At 38.5% G+C, this 14,075-nt stretch overlaps 1 protein-coding gene across 1 annotated transcript; it reads left to right on the forward strand.

The window, feature by feature from the left end:
- Positions 1 to 6,061: 6,061 nt before the first annotated feature.
- Positions 6,062 to 8,965, forward strand: LOC109419319 (microfibril-associated glycoprotein 4-like). The gene is made up of 4 exons (XM_062854873.1): positions 6,062 to 6,436; positions 6,505 to 6,750; positions 6,810 to 7,457; positions 7,514 to 8,965. Exons 1-4 carry the CDS (start codon positions 6,204 to 6,206, stop codon positions 7,638 to 7,640), a joined length of 1,254 nt encoding a protein of 417 aa, XP_062710857.1. The 5' UTR covers positions 6,062 to 6,203; the 3' UTR covers positions 7,641 to 8,965.
- The last annotated feature ends 5,110 nt before the right edge of the window (positions 8,966 to 14,075 follow it).

Consider the following 14,075-nt stretch of genomic DNA (forward strand, 5'->3'; position numbering starts at 1 on the left):
AAGCACCCAAAAAAAAAGATTCAAAATTTGAAAAAGAAAATAAAAGATTTCATGAATAATTGGGGATATGCCCGGGAGGGACAGGAGAAGCAGAAAATCGCAATGCACACTGGGCCACGAGCGGGATCTAGCAAGTAAAAACCTCTAGCGTTTTGGGAGTACATTTTTTTGAGTTGATGTCATCGGAGACTTGTATTTATTTTACCTGTACTTTAATGTGGTGAAGAAAATTAGTTGGTAACTTTGCCGCATAGGTGGCGCTGCGATACTAACTTTTTTGTCTTACGTCCTAGAGGTTTCCCGTCTTTTGCAAAGATGTAGAGCGTGCAAAAATAAGTAAAGTCGCCGAAGACACCAAAGTTGTGTGACTTCAAATAACAAAGTTATAATAAAAATAGTAAAATTTACGTGAAAATCACGTTTTCATGACTATTTTGAATGTTTATCGCAAATTTATCAATTTTAACTCTTCACACGTGTTAATCAAAGTAGCCTGTGTCTGATGATACCAACTTTACAATTTTTTGGGACCTTTAAAATGGTTTTTTGGGCATAATAGTAAAAATTACTATGATTTTTACTAGCAGTTTTTTCAAAAAGCTGCAAATTTCGGCTTAATTTGATGCTTGCTTCAAAATATACCACTCAAGATCTATTAAATCTGAAAGTTTGCCGGAGGTATAATTTGGTGTTTTTGAGATATCTTGTTTTAAAATATTATGTTTTTATACCTAAATTATTTTGAAAGAGATGCAATTCTTTATTCCGGAGTTGTCCTGCCATAAGACCCTCACGGATCACTTTTAAATAAAAAGTTTTATGTTTACCCAACGCCTTAATTACTTGAAATTGAAACGTTTTGTGTTCAATTGTCTTGCGCATCAATGTATTGAATCGACAATGCACATATATGTATTGGTATATTGAAAGAAAAAAAATAATGCTTTTCGATCCTGCGTGAGCGACTTACGTTAGTGCAAAGTTCCGGTATACCAATACTGGCAGGACAACTCCGAAATATTCCGAGATGAACTAGCCTAGGATTAAAAATCTTGTTAATACAGACAAAAAAAAACTCTGGAATAAAGAATAGGACAGATCGGTGAAGTACTAGATTTGTAGTAATGAGCTGAATTTTAGTATGGTGAGAAGGTCAATTCTCTGTTTCTGCAATGAAATGGTGCAAAAAGCGTGGGTATTATGATTCCTTGCCTAATTTGATGCTGTTTGAGCAAAACTTTGGGCAACAGTATTATTGTTTTCACCATTTCTTGCAACATAAACAACATAGTTGTCCAAAGTTTTGCTCAAACATCATCAAATTAGGCAAGGAATCATAATACCCACGCTTTTTCCACCATTTCATTGCAGAAACGGAGAATTGACCTTCTCACCATACTAAAATTCAGCTCATTACTACAAATCTAGTACTACACCGAACGTGCCCCATTCCTTCTGTAATTTTCCAGAAACCACTTCAGGGATTATTTTAAAAACTTCTTCAAGGATCCCCCTTGAAACTCTTCTTGGGATTGCTTCAGGAATTCCTCCTGAAATTCTTCCAACAAACTTCACAAGGAATTAATTCAGGACTTTCTCCAAGAGCTGTTTCGGGATTCCCTAAGGAATTGCTTCAGGGATTATTTAAGGAATCGCTGGAACCCTACAGGAGTTCCTTCGCGAACTCTTCTTAGGATTCCTTCGGGGTATATTCAAGAACTCCTACTGTGATTTCTTCAGTTCCTCCTCCTGGGAATCATTCCTCCAGGGATTTTCCACGAATTACTCTAAAGATTCCTCCAAGAATTTATGCAGGGATTCCTCCAGGCATTTCTATAGAGCCCACCAGGAATTCTTCACAGATTCCTCCAAGGATATTTTCGATCACCTGGCAATCATATGACTCCTTTGTCCATAACTCAGTTCAGAAGCATAATATTGAAATGTGCTGTTCGGTAAACATATAGATTATTTAGTGTTTTTCCTACAATATGGCATCCTTATTCTAGCTCTTATGTGTACGCTCTGCGAGCACTAGTACCACCTACTCATACTAAACGATCAAAAAATTCAACACCTTTACGTCGAAAATATAAAAGTTAGAATATGACGTCCTTAGTGATAATTGTAGGAAAAGCATTAATCACCAAGTTTGCCGAACATCACAATTCAATATTATGCATCTGAACTGAACTATGGACAAATGAGTCAAATGATTGCCAGGTGATCGAAAACATCCTTGGATTCCTCCAGGAATTCCTCCAAAAGAACCTCCAAGAATTCCTCCAGGGATTTCAATTGGGATTTCTATGTAGATTCCGCCAGGGATTTCTCTAGGCTTGCTTCCAGGCATTCCACCAGGAAATCTTCCAGGAATTTTTCCACGAATTCATCGACGAATTACCTCAGGAATTATTTCTGGGATCCCTTCAAAAATCCCTCCAGGAGTTGATCAAGACATTTTTCCAGGAATCCCTCCAGAAATTCCGACAGTAAATTCTTCAAGAAATCCCCAGGGATTCATTCCTTCAGAAATTTCCCCAGGAATTCCTCCCGGAATTTATCCAGGAACCCTTCCAAGAAGAACTGGATCTCCTGCAGAGATTCCTTCAGGAATTCCGTCAGCGATTCCTCCGGAATTTCATCCAGAAATTCTTCTAGATATTCTTACAGAAAATTCTCCAGAAGTTCCTCCAAGAGTTCCTGTGGAGCGGACCTGGTGTGGTGGTTAGAACACAAGACTGTCACGCCGAGGACCTGGGATCGAATCCCACTCCCGACATACTCACAAAATGTGGGTTCTTCCTTCGGAAGGGAAGTAAAGCGTGGGTCCCGAGATAAACTAGCCTAGGGTTAAAAATCTCGTTAATACAGACAAAAAAAAAAAAAAAAAATCCAAGAGTTCCTCTAGCAGTTCCCCCAGGAATTCCTCAAGGGATTTCTCTAGGTGCTCCTCCAGGATTTCATTCTGGAATTTGTTCAGAGACTGCTCCAGGAGTTCCTCATAAAATTCCTCCTGAAATTACCCCTGGAATTATTTCAAGAATTTCGCCAGAGATACCTTCAGGAATTGTTTAAGGAACCTCCAGGAATTCGCTCAGAAATTCTTACAGTAATTACTCCAGCAGTTTCTTCAGGAAATCCGCCAGGATTTTTTTCTGGGGTTTCTCCAGGAATTCCCTTAAGAATTCCTTCAGGAATTTATTCAGGAATTCCTACTGTTATTCTTCCAGAAAATTTTCTAGGAATTCATACATGGTTTGCTCCAGAAATTCATCCAGGAATTTCTCCAGAGTTTCCTCCAGAAAATTCCTCCAAGGATTCCTCTTAGAATTTCTCCAGGAATTTCTCTAGGATCTCTTTTCAAATTCCTCAAGGGATTTCGCCATGAATTTGTCCAGAAGTTCCTCCAGGATTTCCTCCAGAGATTCATCCAGGAATTGCTTCAGGATGTTTTAAGAACTCATATCTGGGTCCCTTTGAGTATCCCTCCAGAAGTTTCTCAAAGGATTCCTCCAAAAATTTCTCTAGGAATTGAACAAAAGTTTTCTTCAGAAATTTCATCAGGGATTCCTCCTGGAGTTCTTCAAGGAATTCATCCAGGATTTCATCCAGAAATTACACAGCGCATCATTTTTTTGTCTCAAGAGCAAACTTATGTGTCTCCGAAGGATTTTGGGTCGCTGAATCCGAATCCGATTCAGATTTGCTCCAACACGTCACAATTTTGAGCTATACCTCAATTTATAGGGCAAAATATGCGATTTTGGGCTTTTTTGGCTGCAAGCCATTAAACATGGAAATATTTTTTTGAGCAATTAAAAAATTAACCTTTTACAGTTGCGAAGACAACCGTGAGAGGAAAACTGCGAGTATGAGAGAATGAGTGAAACAGCATAATGAGTGAAAGTTGGGTGAAAGTAGGCATGAGATGGGTGTTGCAAATTAGTTTATAGTTATATAATTATCACGGTGCTTCATTTACCGTTATTATCAAAAAAAATATACCATCAAAACCTGAAACGCCATTCTCTTTCTTTATCATTCCTACACCTCTGGGCAAATTTTTAAAAAAATCGTTAGACGAAATTTTGAGTTACGCCCTTTTAAAGGGCCTAACCCCTAAAAATCAGGGTTTCTATAGAAAAATATCATATTTCATAACGAAAGCATGCTTCTGCCAACAAAATTTTAAACGCCATTCTCTTTCTTTATCATTCCTACACCTCTGGATAAATTTTTGAAATAATCGTTAGACGAAATTTTGAGTTACGCCCTTTTAACCCCTAAAACCCCTAAACCCTAAAAAATCAGGGTTTCTATAGAAAAACATCATATTTCATAACGGAAGCATGCTTCTGCCAACAAAACCTGCAACGCCATTCTTTTTCTTTATCATTCCTACACCTCTGGACAATTTTTTTAAAAAATCGTTAGACGAAATTCTGAGTTACGCTCTTTTAAAGGGCCTAACCCCTTTAAAATCAGGGTTTCTATAAAAAAAAATCATCATATTTCATAACAAAAGCATGCATTGAAGTCCCAAATAATAAAACGTATCATAAGTTATGCTACAATTTGATGCTATGCGCTAGTATTGGCTTTTTGTATTGATGTTTGTATAAAAATTGGCCATTACGCTAATATAAGGGAAGTATTTTCAAACACGTAGGAAGCAATCATTTTTGTATCAATTGCCATTAATAGCGTGCGACGTAAGTTTTTTGTATTGCTTTTTTATAGACAAAACAAGCGATGACATGCGCCTTTGTCATTTGTTAGTTTTATTGGTGAATGCCGTTTTCAATTAATGAACATACAAAAATAAGGATTGGGATGATCAATTGTAATGATAGTTCTATATTTAACTGCTAAACTACGTTACCGAAGAATAAAAATGATTAAATGAAACTAAGTTTTATAATAATTCTACTATAAGTACTTATGACCTTCAAATGGGCGTAACTGGAGAATTTGACCAACATTATTTTTGAAATTCAATGTGCAATAACTATATAAGTGAAAAAGTAAATGAACTGTCGTTTATGTTTTTCATTGTATATTGTTCTGGCTATAATAGTAAATGAAGCCAACAACGTCCGTATCCTACAGGTTAAAGAATACTTCCCTTATACTGGCGTTATGGATAATTTTTATACAAAATGCAGTCAATATTAGTGCATAGTATCAAATTGTAGCATTGTTAATGATACTTTTTATTATTTGGGACTTTGAAGCATGCTTCTGTTATGAAATATGATGGTATTCTATAGAAACCCCTATTTTTTTAAGGGGTAAGGCCCTTTAAAAGGGCGTAACTCAAAATTTCGTCTAACGATTATTTTAAAAATTTATCCAGAGGTGCAGGAATGATAAAGAAGGAGAATGGCGTTTCAAATTTTGTTGGCAGAAGCATGCTTCCGTTATGAAATATGATATTTTTCTATAGAAACCCTGATTTTTAGGGGTTAGGCCCTTTAAAAGGGCGTAACTCAAAATTTCGTCTAACGATTTTTTAAAAAATTGGTCCAGAGGTGTAGGAATGATAAAGAAAAAGAATGGGGTTTCAGGTTTTGATGGTATATTTTTTTTTGATAATAACGGTAAATGAAGCACCGTGATAATTAGTTATATAACTGACGAAGTTGAAGGGGTGATTCTAGCTGAATGTAAGTGTTTTGTGATTTGTAAATTGTATTGTATTTGTACTTGAATCAATGTATTAAATAAATGTATAATGTTTTAGGCGTCTGATGATGACCGAAGAAAAGTAGGTCGAAGCGCGACAAGCTGTTTCCGTTATTTTTCACCGATAATTGCCAATAAAACCACATAACAATTTGAACAAATAAGACCTAATATGCAGGAAGCGATTTCAGACATTTCTCCATGGAATGCTTAAGGAATCCACCTAGGGAAGACTTTTTTTCGAAACTGCACAATTGTCTCAATAGACAGAGCATACGACCGTGTACGACCCATGTTCCTAACCAGTTATCACCTCGGTAGGTACTGCTGATCCGTAACAAGGAGAAGGGTGTTCCCGCAATGCCATCTGAACGCATGAATCAGAGACACGGCCTTCGGAGAAAGACGGTGCACACAAAAAGAAAAAAAAAATATGAAAGAATCCCCAAAGCCCTAATCGCTCCCATAAGAGGGGATCCACCGAAATAGGTCGCGGTCGATCTTGATCTGCATGCATGTTGCTGCAGCAGCCAGCTGCCGAGAAGTTTCATTATTGTTTAATCAGTTGGTGCGTTCCAGTTGGAATTGGACACCCGCGCGAGATGGAGCTTAGCAGGTTACTAGTTTTGGTGGTGATACAAGCCGTAGCCCTGTGGACCAGGTCGGATGCTGAGGGCAATGGTACCGTTAGTGCAGCTGGGTTTGGCTATGAGTTGACCGTGACGGGGCTGGATGCCGTTAACTACAAGTGAGTTTGAGTGAACTATGTAGTGAGGACGTGACATATTGAGTGATTCGATTTCTTATTCTATACAGTATGCAGAAAGAGCATCTTCGTTCCAAGGAGTACAATCAGGTTTTGATGGCTGAAATTGAAGATCTTCGCAAAAGAGTTACTAGTACTGAAGCATTGGTCATGAAGCAGGTGACAGCAATCAATAGCGTGGAGGTGCAGTTGAAGAGATTACTTAAAAATGCTGAAATAATGGACGAGGTACCGACGATCAAAAATGCTCTGGAAATGCTGTCCTTCAACGTGTCAAGAATTCTTAGCGACACAGGGTAATCAGATAGTCCTCATATTTAAAAACAATAACGAGACTAATAACTTGTGTTTACAGAAAGATCCATCGAGTTCAGCAAACCCTTGCCACAACGGAAATGTTGAACGACTTTATACTTCAGCACATCGGTGGCCAGCAAAAATCCAAGTCATCATCGCGGGCATTCACAATGGAAACTGAACAGTTACCGCAATCTTGTGCAGATGTTGGCGCGCTAAGATCTGGTGTACAACGAATTCATCCGCAACCTGGCTTCAAGGACTCCTTCGAGGTGTATTGCGATCAGGACTACCTGGAAGGAGGCTGGACCGTAATTCAGAACCGGTTCGATGGATCGGTCAATTTCTACCGTGGCTGGAACGAGTACGAACACGGGTTTGGAAATCTTCACGACGGAGAGTTTTGGCTTGGGCTCAGCAAAATACACGAGCTTACCTATTCCAAGAAACATGAGCTTCACATAGTGATGGAAGACTTCGATGGGAAAACAGTCGTTGCCAAGTATAGCCACCTGCAGGTGGGTGGACCCGAGGAAAAGTATGCCCTCAACAGTTTGGGAACATACAGTGGGGACGCCGGGGATTCACTTAGCTATGCGGTATCGATGAAATTCTCTACACTGGATTCGGACAACGACAAGCACGCTCCCGATAACTGTGCGGTGACGTACAAGAGTGGTTGGTGGATGACCGCGTGTCATGAGAGGTAATGAGTTGTAAACTAGGTTGCGTATAAGATAATAACTGATTGATTCATTTCAGTAATCTCAATGGATTGTACCTGAAAGGAGAACGCAAAGAGTTTGCCACAATGATGTGTTGGAAGGCCTTCAGAGGGTACAACTACGGCTTGAAACGGTCCCGCATGATGATTCGTCCCGCTGAATGAGAATCCTAATTAAAACAAATACTTGCTAGCAGATTATTGATTATACTTGCGTAAAAAGTATTACGTAAGAACAGCTCGACCGATTACGCCATTCAGGTTAAGCGGCTGACGATGACTGAAGAATGCCCACGAGGAAAATGGGTATTATTGCTGGTGATAATAACATCCTGTGAAACGCTGTCATTCAACTGGCGGGCACGGTCGCCGGTCAATGGTTAGGGATTTTTTTTTATACCTACTTATCAGAGGCTGAGGAAAGGGACGCTGAATCGAACGATTGTCGCAGACTTCAACGGAGGGAGGACGGTGAAATTGATTTTTGCGGTTTTGGATATTATTGACGGAAAAAGATGAACATTTTTAGTAGCTGGTAATGTATTGTAGGCGTTGGATTAATAATGATGCTGCTCAATTATTTACAAGTGAAAATGGACAAGAATGTAGTTGGCAGTACGGTATAACAGTCAAAATCTTTCTGTATGATCAAAATGATCCGGTATGAACCAACACATCGGAGTTGACACAGCATTGTTTCTTATCTCGCAGTCAAACTAAAAAGCCAGATAACCCCATTTTTTACTGGGCGCAGCTGTCAAAAGGTGATTTCAAAAAATCCTTTTGAAATTGATTTTAGGTACGGGAATAAAGTTATAAAAATCTGAAAAAAATCATAATGGCTCAGAAAAAGGTGCTCTTTCGTATAAAATCAAAACCTCAATACATTTTACAAAATTTACAAATCCAATTATCAAAAAATGAATGTCATTGAGTAGCTAGTGGCAACGAGGAATAGCGCATTCAATAAAAATATTTAAGCTTATTTTTAAGTTACTCTTTTTATAAAACGGCTACTTTGGATGCCATACTGAAGCGACCGGTTAAATACAAGTAGCCGGTAAATCCACAATACATAAAACAAGAGCAGTACCAACAGTACATCAATTATATTTCTCAACAAATAAACTGCACATTAATTAAAATTTGAAATTATCAATCTCATCTCACAGCCGAATTATTTAAAAAAAAAATGACTGGCTAGGCTGAAATAATATTTATTAAACTAACAGTACTCAAGTACTCAAGCATATAAAACTATTTCTATTATACTTTAAGTAAATGAGAGTAACATCAGATTTGATCATCTTCAATCAAGCTGAAGTATCACAAACGAAGGAATGTAAATGAATATATTCTTAAAGCGTGTCAACATTTTGTGAATGTAGGTATTTGTATGGATGTTGCTAGTTTTTTTTTCTCATGCATTAAAGTATATTGTTAGCCTTTTTCTTAATTGACAATCGTTATCACAATAAAATTATATTTTAAAATGTTCAAACTAAGCGCAATAAATTATCTGTATAGTTTCCAGCTTAGAATAGCACAACGGACCACCTGTTTCGGGGGTAAAAGTCCACCAAAGAGGTACCAATCTAAGGTGTCAGGCAACACGTGCTGTAGTTGAAGGGGTTTAAAATATGCTCGATGGAGCCCGTAGCGTAGATCACCTTTTTGGGTTGCGTTGCGGCGAAAGATCTACTAAACCGGATCCTAGTTTTTACTGCTTCTAACTAGTGGAGCATCATATTTTGGTAATGAAAGGAAAACACTTTGGTCCTTATTACATTTCACATTTTATTGAAAGTGATAGGTCTCGGTTCTGGTGTCGCTGAGATGGATCTCTTAAACAAGGAAACATCGATGATAAATCCTAATATTTTATTCGGTGTTCACTGGTTTGAGGCAGGAAGGGCTAGGTATCGGTACCCATTCAGGATAGAGAAAGTAATGAGATCAACTTTGAGTACTCAGTAACTGAAATCACTTGAAAATATCAAAAAACGGATTACATTGAAATGGATTCTAAATACTGTTCCTGTTTTGGTTTGGATTGTGTGCGTACTCATAGAAAAGTATTATTACTGGTATAAAAAGGAAAGATCAAACCTGGTCATTTTTTGCAGCGTTATCAATACGAATTTTATGTGACGATTTCGCTGGTGGTTTGGCCGGTATTACGCCACCCAGTCACCCGAGCAGAAGGGCATACCTTACAAATACCATGCGAAGAGCAACATGTGCTCTAATACCTAAAATTGTTATTGCTGCGATATTCTAAGATATTTTATGAGAACATCACAATAACAGTTGGAGGTATTTGAGCAGAGTTTGGTATTGTAGTATTTGTTGGTTTAGCAGTGAAAATAGCCGAAGAACAAGATTTGCTATTACATCATGAAGTCATCAAGCAAATGAAACATTTAATAACAAGAAATGTTATTGGTTTGTTATTCAATAAGTTTGGCATAACAAATACAGCATTTGTAATTTAAGGTATGCATTCATTATTGAAATAACAAGACTTGTTATTTCCTAGTAGAGATGGTCGGGTTTCGGGTTTTCAGACCCGAAACCCGACTCGAACCCAAACCCGACGGGCACGGGTCGGGTTCGGGTTTAAAAATTAAAAAAAAAAACGGGTTCGGGTCGGGTCCGGGTTTTAAAAATTCCAAAACTTTCGGGTACGGGTCGGGTCGGGTTTGAATAACGTCGGGTTTAAGTCGGGCTTGGGTACCACTGTAGATAATTTGGTACTTCAAAATGCTTTATTTGTCATGCACGATACATCAAATAATTATTTTAGAACTCGGGTTTTGGTCGGGTTTATTGAGAAATATTTTTTTCGGGTTCGGGTCGGGTTCGGGTTTGACCGCCGAAAATTTTTCGGGTTCGGGTCGGGTTCGGGTCTGTAAAATTTGGAACCCGACCATCTCTATTTCCTAGGTGTTATTTATACAAAATTTTGGTATTCGTTTTTGTTATTTTGCCTCTTATTACCACCTAATGAAGGGCATATCAAGGTATGGTAGTATTAAAGATAAATACCTTAATATGTTATTTACTTGTTATTTTCTTCTGCTCGGGCAGTTTGCCTCGTGTGAAAGTGTAATTGTTCATCGTAGTATCATTTGGGAGTTTCGGTGTAATGTCAGTAATCGCTGACTCGGTTGATCGCTCTACGTCGTTTTAAGTGAACGCGGCAATGAAATCAATCCTATTTCGGTCGTTGCTGCACCGCTGGAGAAATAAGAATACAACTACATCACGGCAGACTATGAAGAACTTGGTGAAATCTTTCTAATTATAAAACGTCATTTTATTCATACATGGGATCTTTACCATACCAAATACGCGCCAGAAACAAAAATGCAAATTTTTGATTCAGGGAATGTTAATGCATTTAAGATATCCAATTGATATCCGGATGCATCAATGCGGGGCTTACTGTTTCAGAAAACGACCTCAAGATGTACGTGGAAGGCCTGTCATACTTGAAATGGGTCGTTGGACGTGCAGTAGAGCTATCACCTTCCATCTCCAGGACTAAAGGTGTTTGCGTCTATGGATAAAAGTTAAAAGCAGGCGCAGACATTTTTCTTCCATAAAAGCACTGCCGGTCAGTGGGAGATGTATTGTACATACATACATACATATATACAAAAAGGAAAGATCAAACCTTAATGACGACATAGGGTTTTGGTTCCCTTATTAAGCATGTGACTCCCATTTTCATCCTACGAAAAACAAAGGACTGAAGCGCTGTTCGTTTTGTTTCTTATTTTTGTATTTTTTGTTAGAAGTGAGCACGCATGAAACCAAAAAGAACGGAAACTTTCGGTGCCGTAATCGCTTGTTTTCGAATAGGATGAATATGGGAGCGTGAGATTACTGATGGCACTCGTACCCTATGTCACCCCATTGAGTTCTGCATAACTGGTGCAGACGGCGCGATCGCTTCTGCCATTGTGTTGTTAAGATCTTTGTTACCGTTCACCTGGAAAGTATTTTTTTTTTGCAGCCCTTCTATTTTCTGTGCAGGATTTGCCAGAGTATAGAGGCTGTAAACAGTGGATGCAACTTTTCGGCTGGTTTTTGTAGGTAACCAGTGTCTTTTCACTAATAATAGTAATCATAGACTTGATGTGACGTCTCAACGTCATTTTAGCTACGCGGACGCCAGAGGGGAGGTCTTTATAAGCGAAGGCAGAATTCCATACTTGCTCCTTCACGTAGTGCACTTCTCCGTACTGCTGCAGATTAGCAGCAATCTCGTCGTTGGTAATATTTTCAGACAAGTCATGGATTTTAATTTCTATGCATTCGTTGTAGCCAGGCGCACTTTATACTGTACACCACCAACCTGAATATGATGTTTACGATTGTTTTGTTCTACAACAGTTTCGGCAGTTGTTTTATCCACGCACTTTACATATACACAATTATGCAACGAAGGTCGTGTTTTGAAATTAGTGAAATCTTCTTTAACCCTAAAAGGGATACCTTCATGGCCTCAGTTTCGTCACCTCGCTGAGTGTGTTCCATCAAAGGCGAGCTCTGAAAGGCGCCTGGGGTCCCCAGGTATCCCTTTTAGGGTTAGGGGCTGTCCATAAACCACGTGGTCATGAGGGGGGGGGGGGGTTCGGCCAATGACCATTTTGTATGGACTAATAAAAAAATTTGTATGGACCAATGACTACGCCGGGGGGGGGGGGGGGTTAAAAAGTCCCAAAAAAATGACCACGTGGTTTATGGACAGCCCCTTAAAGGTATTGGCACGAGGACTGATCACCGCCATTGCGGCGAGACAGATGAAACGATCTACAATACCGAGCGGTATGTGAAACACGGCTGCTTCGTACAGATGATCGTGCAGAACTGTGATGTCAAATATCTCTTAATCAATCGAATAAATTAGCTCCGAAGTACTTGGTATTCATGGTTATGGTACACCACAAAAATGATATATCTACTATGTTAATCAGTTTTAGCATTGATTAGTTACTTTGGCTGTCCAGTTCTTGCATTTTTCCTCCAATATATAAATTCAAAGCTTTCATTTAACATATTGTTAGTTTTCATAGAATTCCTGTTCATTTGTAATTTGTTATTTATAATTTTGTTGAAAACAATAACCTGCTAATATACACTTTATATGAGGTCAGCATTATTTATTGAAAAATAATTCCCCATAACTGGTCAAGATAATAAGTTTGGGGTCACCCCCTCAAAAACATGAAAATGTTTTTCGGTCATATCTCAGTCATCTCTCATTTAATCCAATCGCTCTCAGACTCTATCGAAAGATAAAGAGTTAAATTTGATTCGTAGGTACTTTTCACAAATTTTATTTGAAATTTTTAGTATAAAAAGCTTACCTAAACTTACATGTTTTTCCTAAATCTTTACGAAAAATTGTTTTCCGTGTAATTCAAAATTGGGTCGACCAAATTTTAAAATTAAAGTTGCATTAGAACCCCATTTCTATCCTCTTTGAGAGTCCTCCTCCTCTTCTTGGCGTAACGTCCTCACTGGGACAAAGCCTGCTTCTCAGCTTAGTGTTCTATGAGCACTTCCACAGTTATTAACTGAGAGCTTCCTCTGCCAATGACCATTTTGCATGTGCATATCGTGTGGCAGGTACGAAATACTCTATGCCCAAGGTAGTCAAGGAAATTTCCTTTACGAAAAGATCCTGGACTGACCGGGAATCGAACCCGTCACCCTCAGCATGGTCATGCTGAATACCCGTGCGTTTACCGCCTCGGCTATATGGGCCCTTCTATCCTCTTTGAGAGTCATTCATTAGATTTTAGCGGAAAAATTCATAACATAATTTAAATTATCGATTTAGGTTTACACCGTGCAAAAGTTTGGAGTCACCTTCCAAATGAAGCCTGAGTCGGGTTTTTGTTCAAATCGTCATTTTTTGTGCAACTTCAATTTTTTCTTTGATAGTTGAATGGCAAGACACAGAAATGGTTATGAAAGGTTCATAAACTAAGTTCTAGACTAAGTTAAGGTAGAAAATGGTATATGAAATCCATACTCAATCAGCTAAGTACGTTATATAAAGTGCGAAAGAGGATGGAGGTGAAATAAAAATGACTGATTCGTTAATTATACCCCATATAACTGCAAGTGTTATAACTACAAACATACAATTACACCATACAACAACACTGGATGAAAAATCGGCAATAATAGAGTCCCTGAAGAAGGTCCTAAATGAGACCGAAACGTCGGACAAGATTGAATAGCTGTATTTGAATTTTGTCAAGACTGGAAGAGCCGTTTTCAAGCTATATTTACAAACCACGTGGTCATTTTTTGGGATATTCCGAACAACCCCCCCCCCCCTTGGTCTTTTGTTCATACAAAAAAAATTAAATTTGTATGGACCGTGGTCTTTGCCCGAAACCTCCCCCCCAACATGACCACGTGGTTTATAGATGGCCCCTTACTTGTTGCAATCACATATTTGCTTTGTGATCGGGTTTCTAACTAAAATATGTTTCAAATAACGGGTTAACAACGAGTTAATGTCACCGGTGAGCGTGAGATTAGTTATGGCACTCAAACCCTTCATGTTTTCTAATT

This window comes from Aedes albopictus, chromosome 2 (genome assembly GCF_035046485.1).
Source record: "Aedes albopictus strain Foshan chromosome 2, AalbF5, whole genome shotgun sequence".
Classification (NCBI taxonomy): Eukaryota; Metazoa; Arthropoda; class Insecta; order Diptera; family Culicidae; genus Aedes; species Aedes albopictus.

Bases quoted from the DNA above. Each gene is read 5' to 3' on its own strand.
- LOC109419319 (XM_062854873.1), top strand. From the start codon at position 6,204: ATGTTGCTGCAGCAGCCAGCTGCCGAGAAGTTTCATTATTGTTTAATC. The intron at 6,751-6,809 runs GTAATCAGATAG...TTGTGTTTACAG, and splicing joins AGAATTCTTAGCGACACAGG to AAAGATCCATCGAGTTCAGC. The intron at 7,458-7,513 runs GTAATGAGTTGT...GATTCATTTCAG, and splicing joins ATGACCGCGTGTCATGAGAG to TAATCTCAATGGATTGTACC.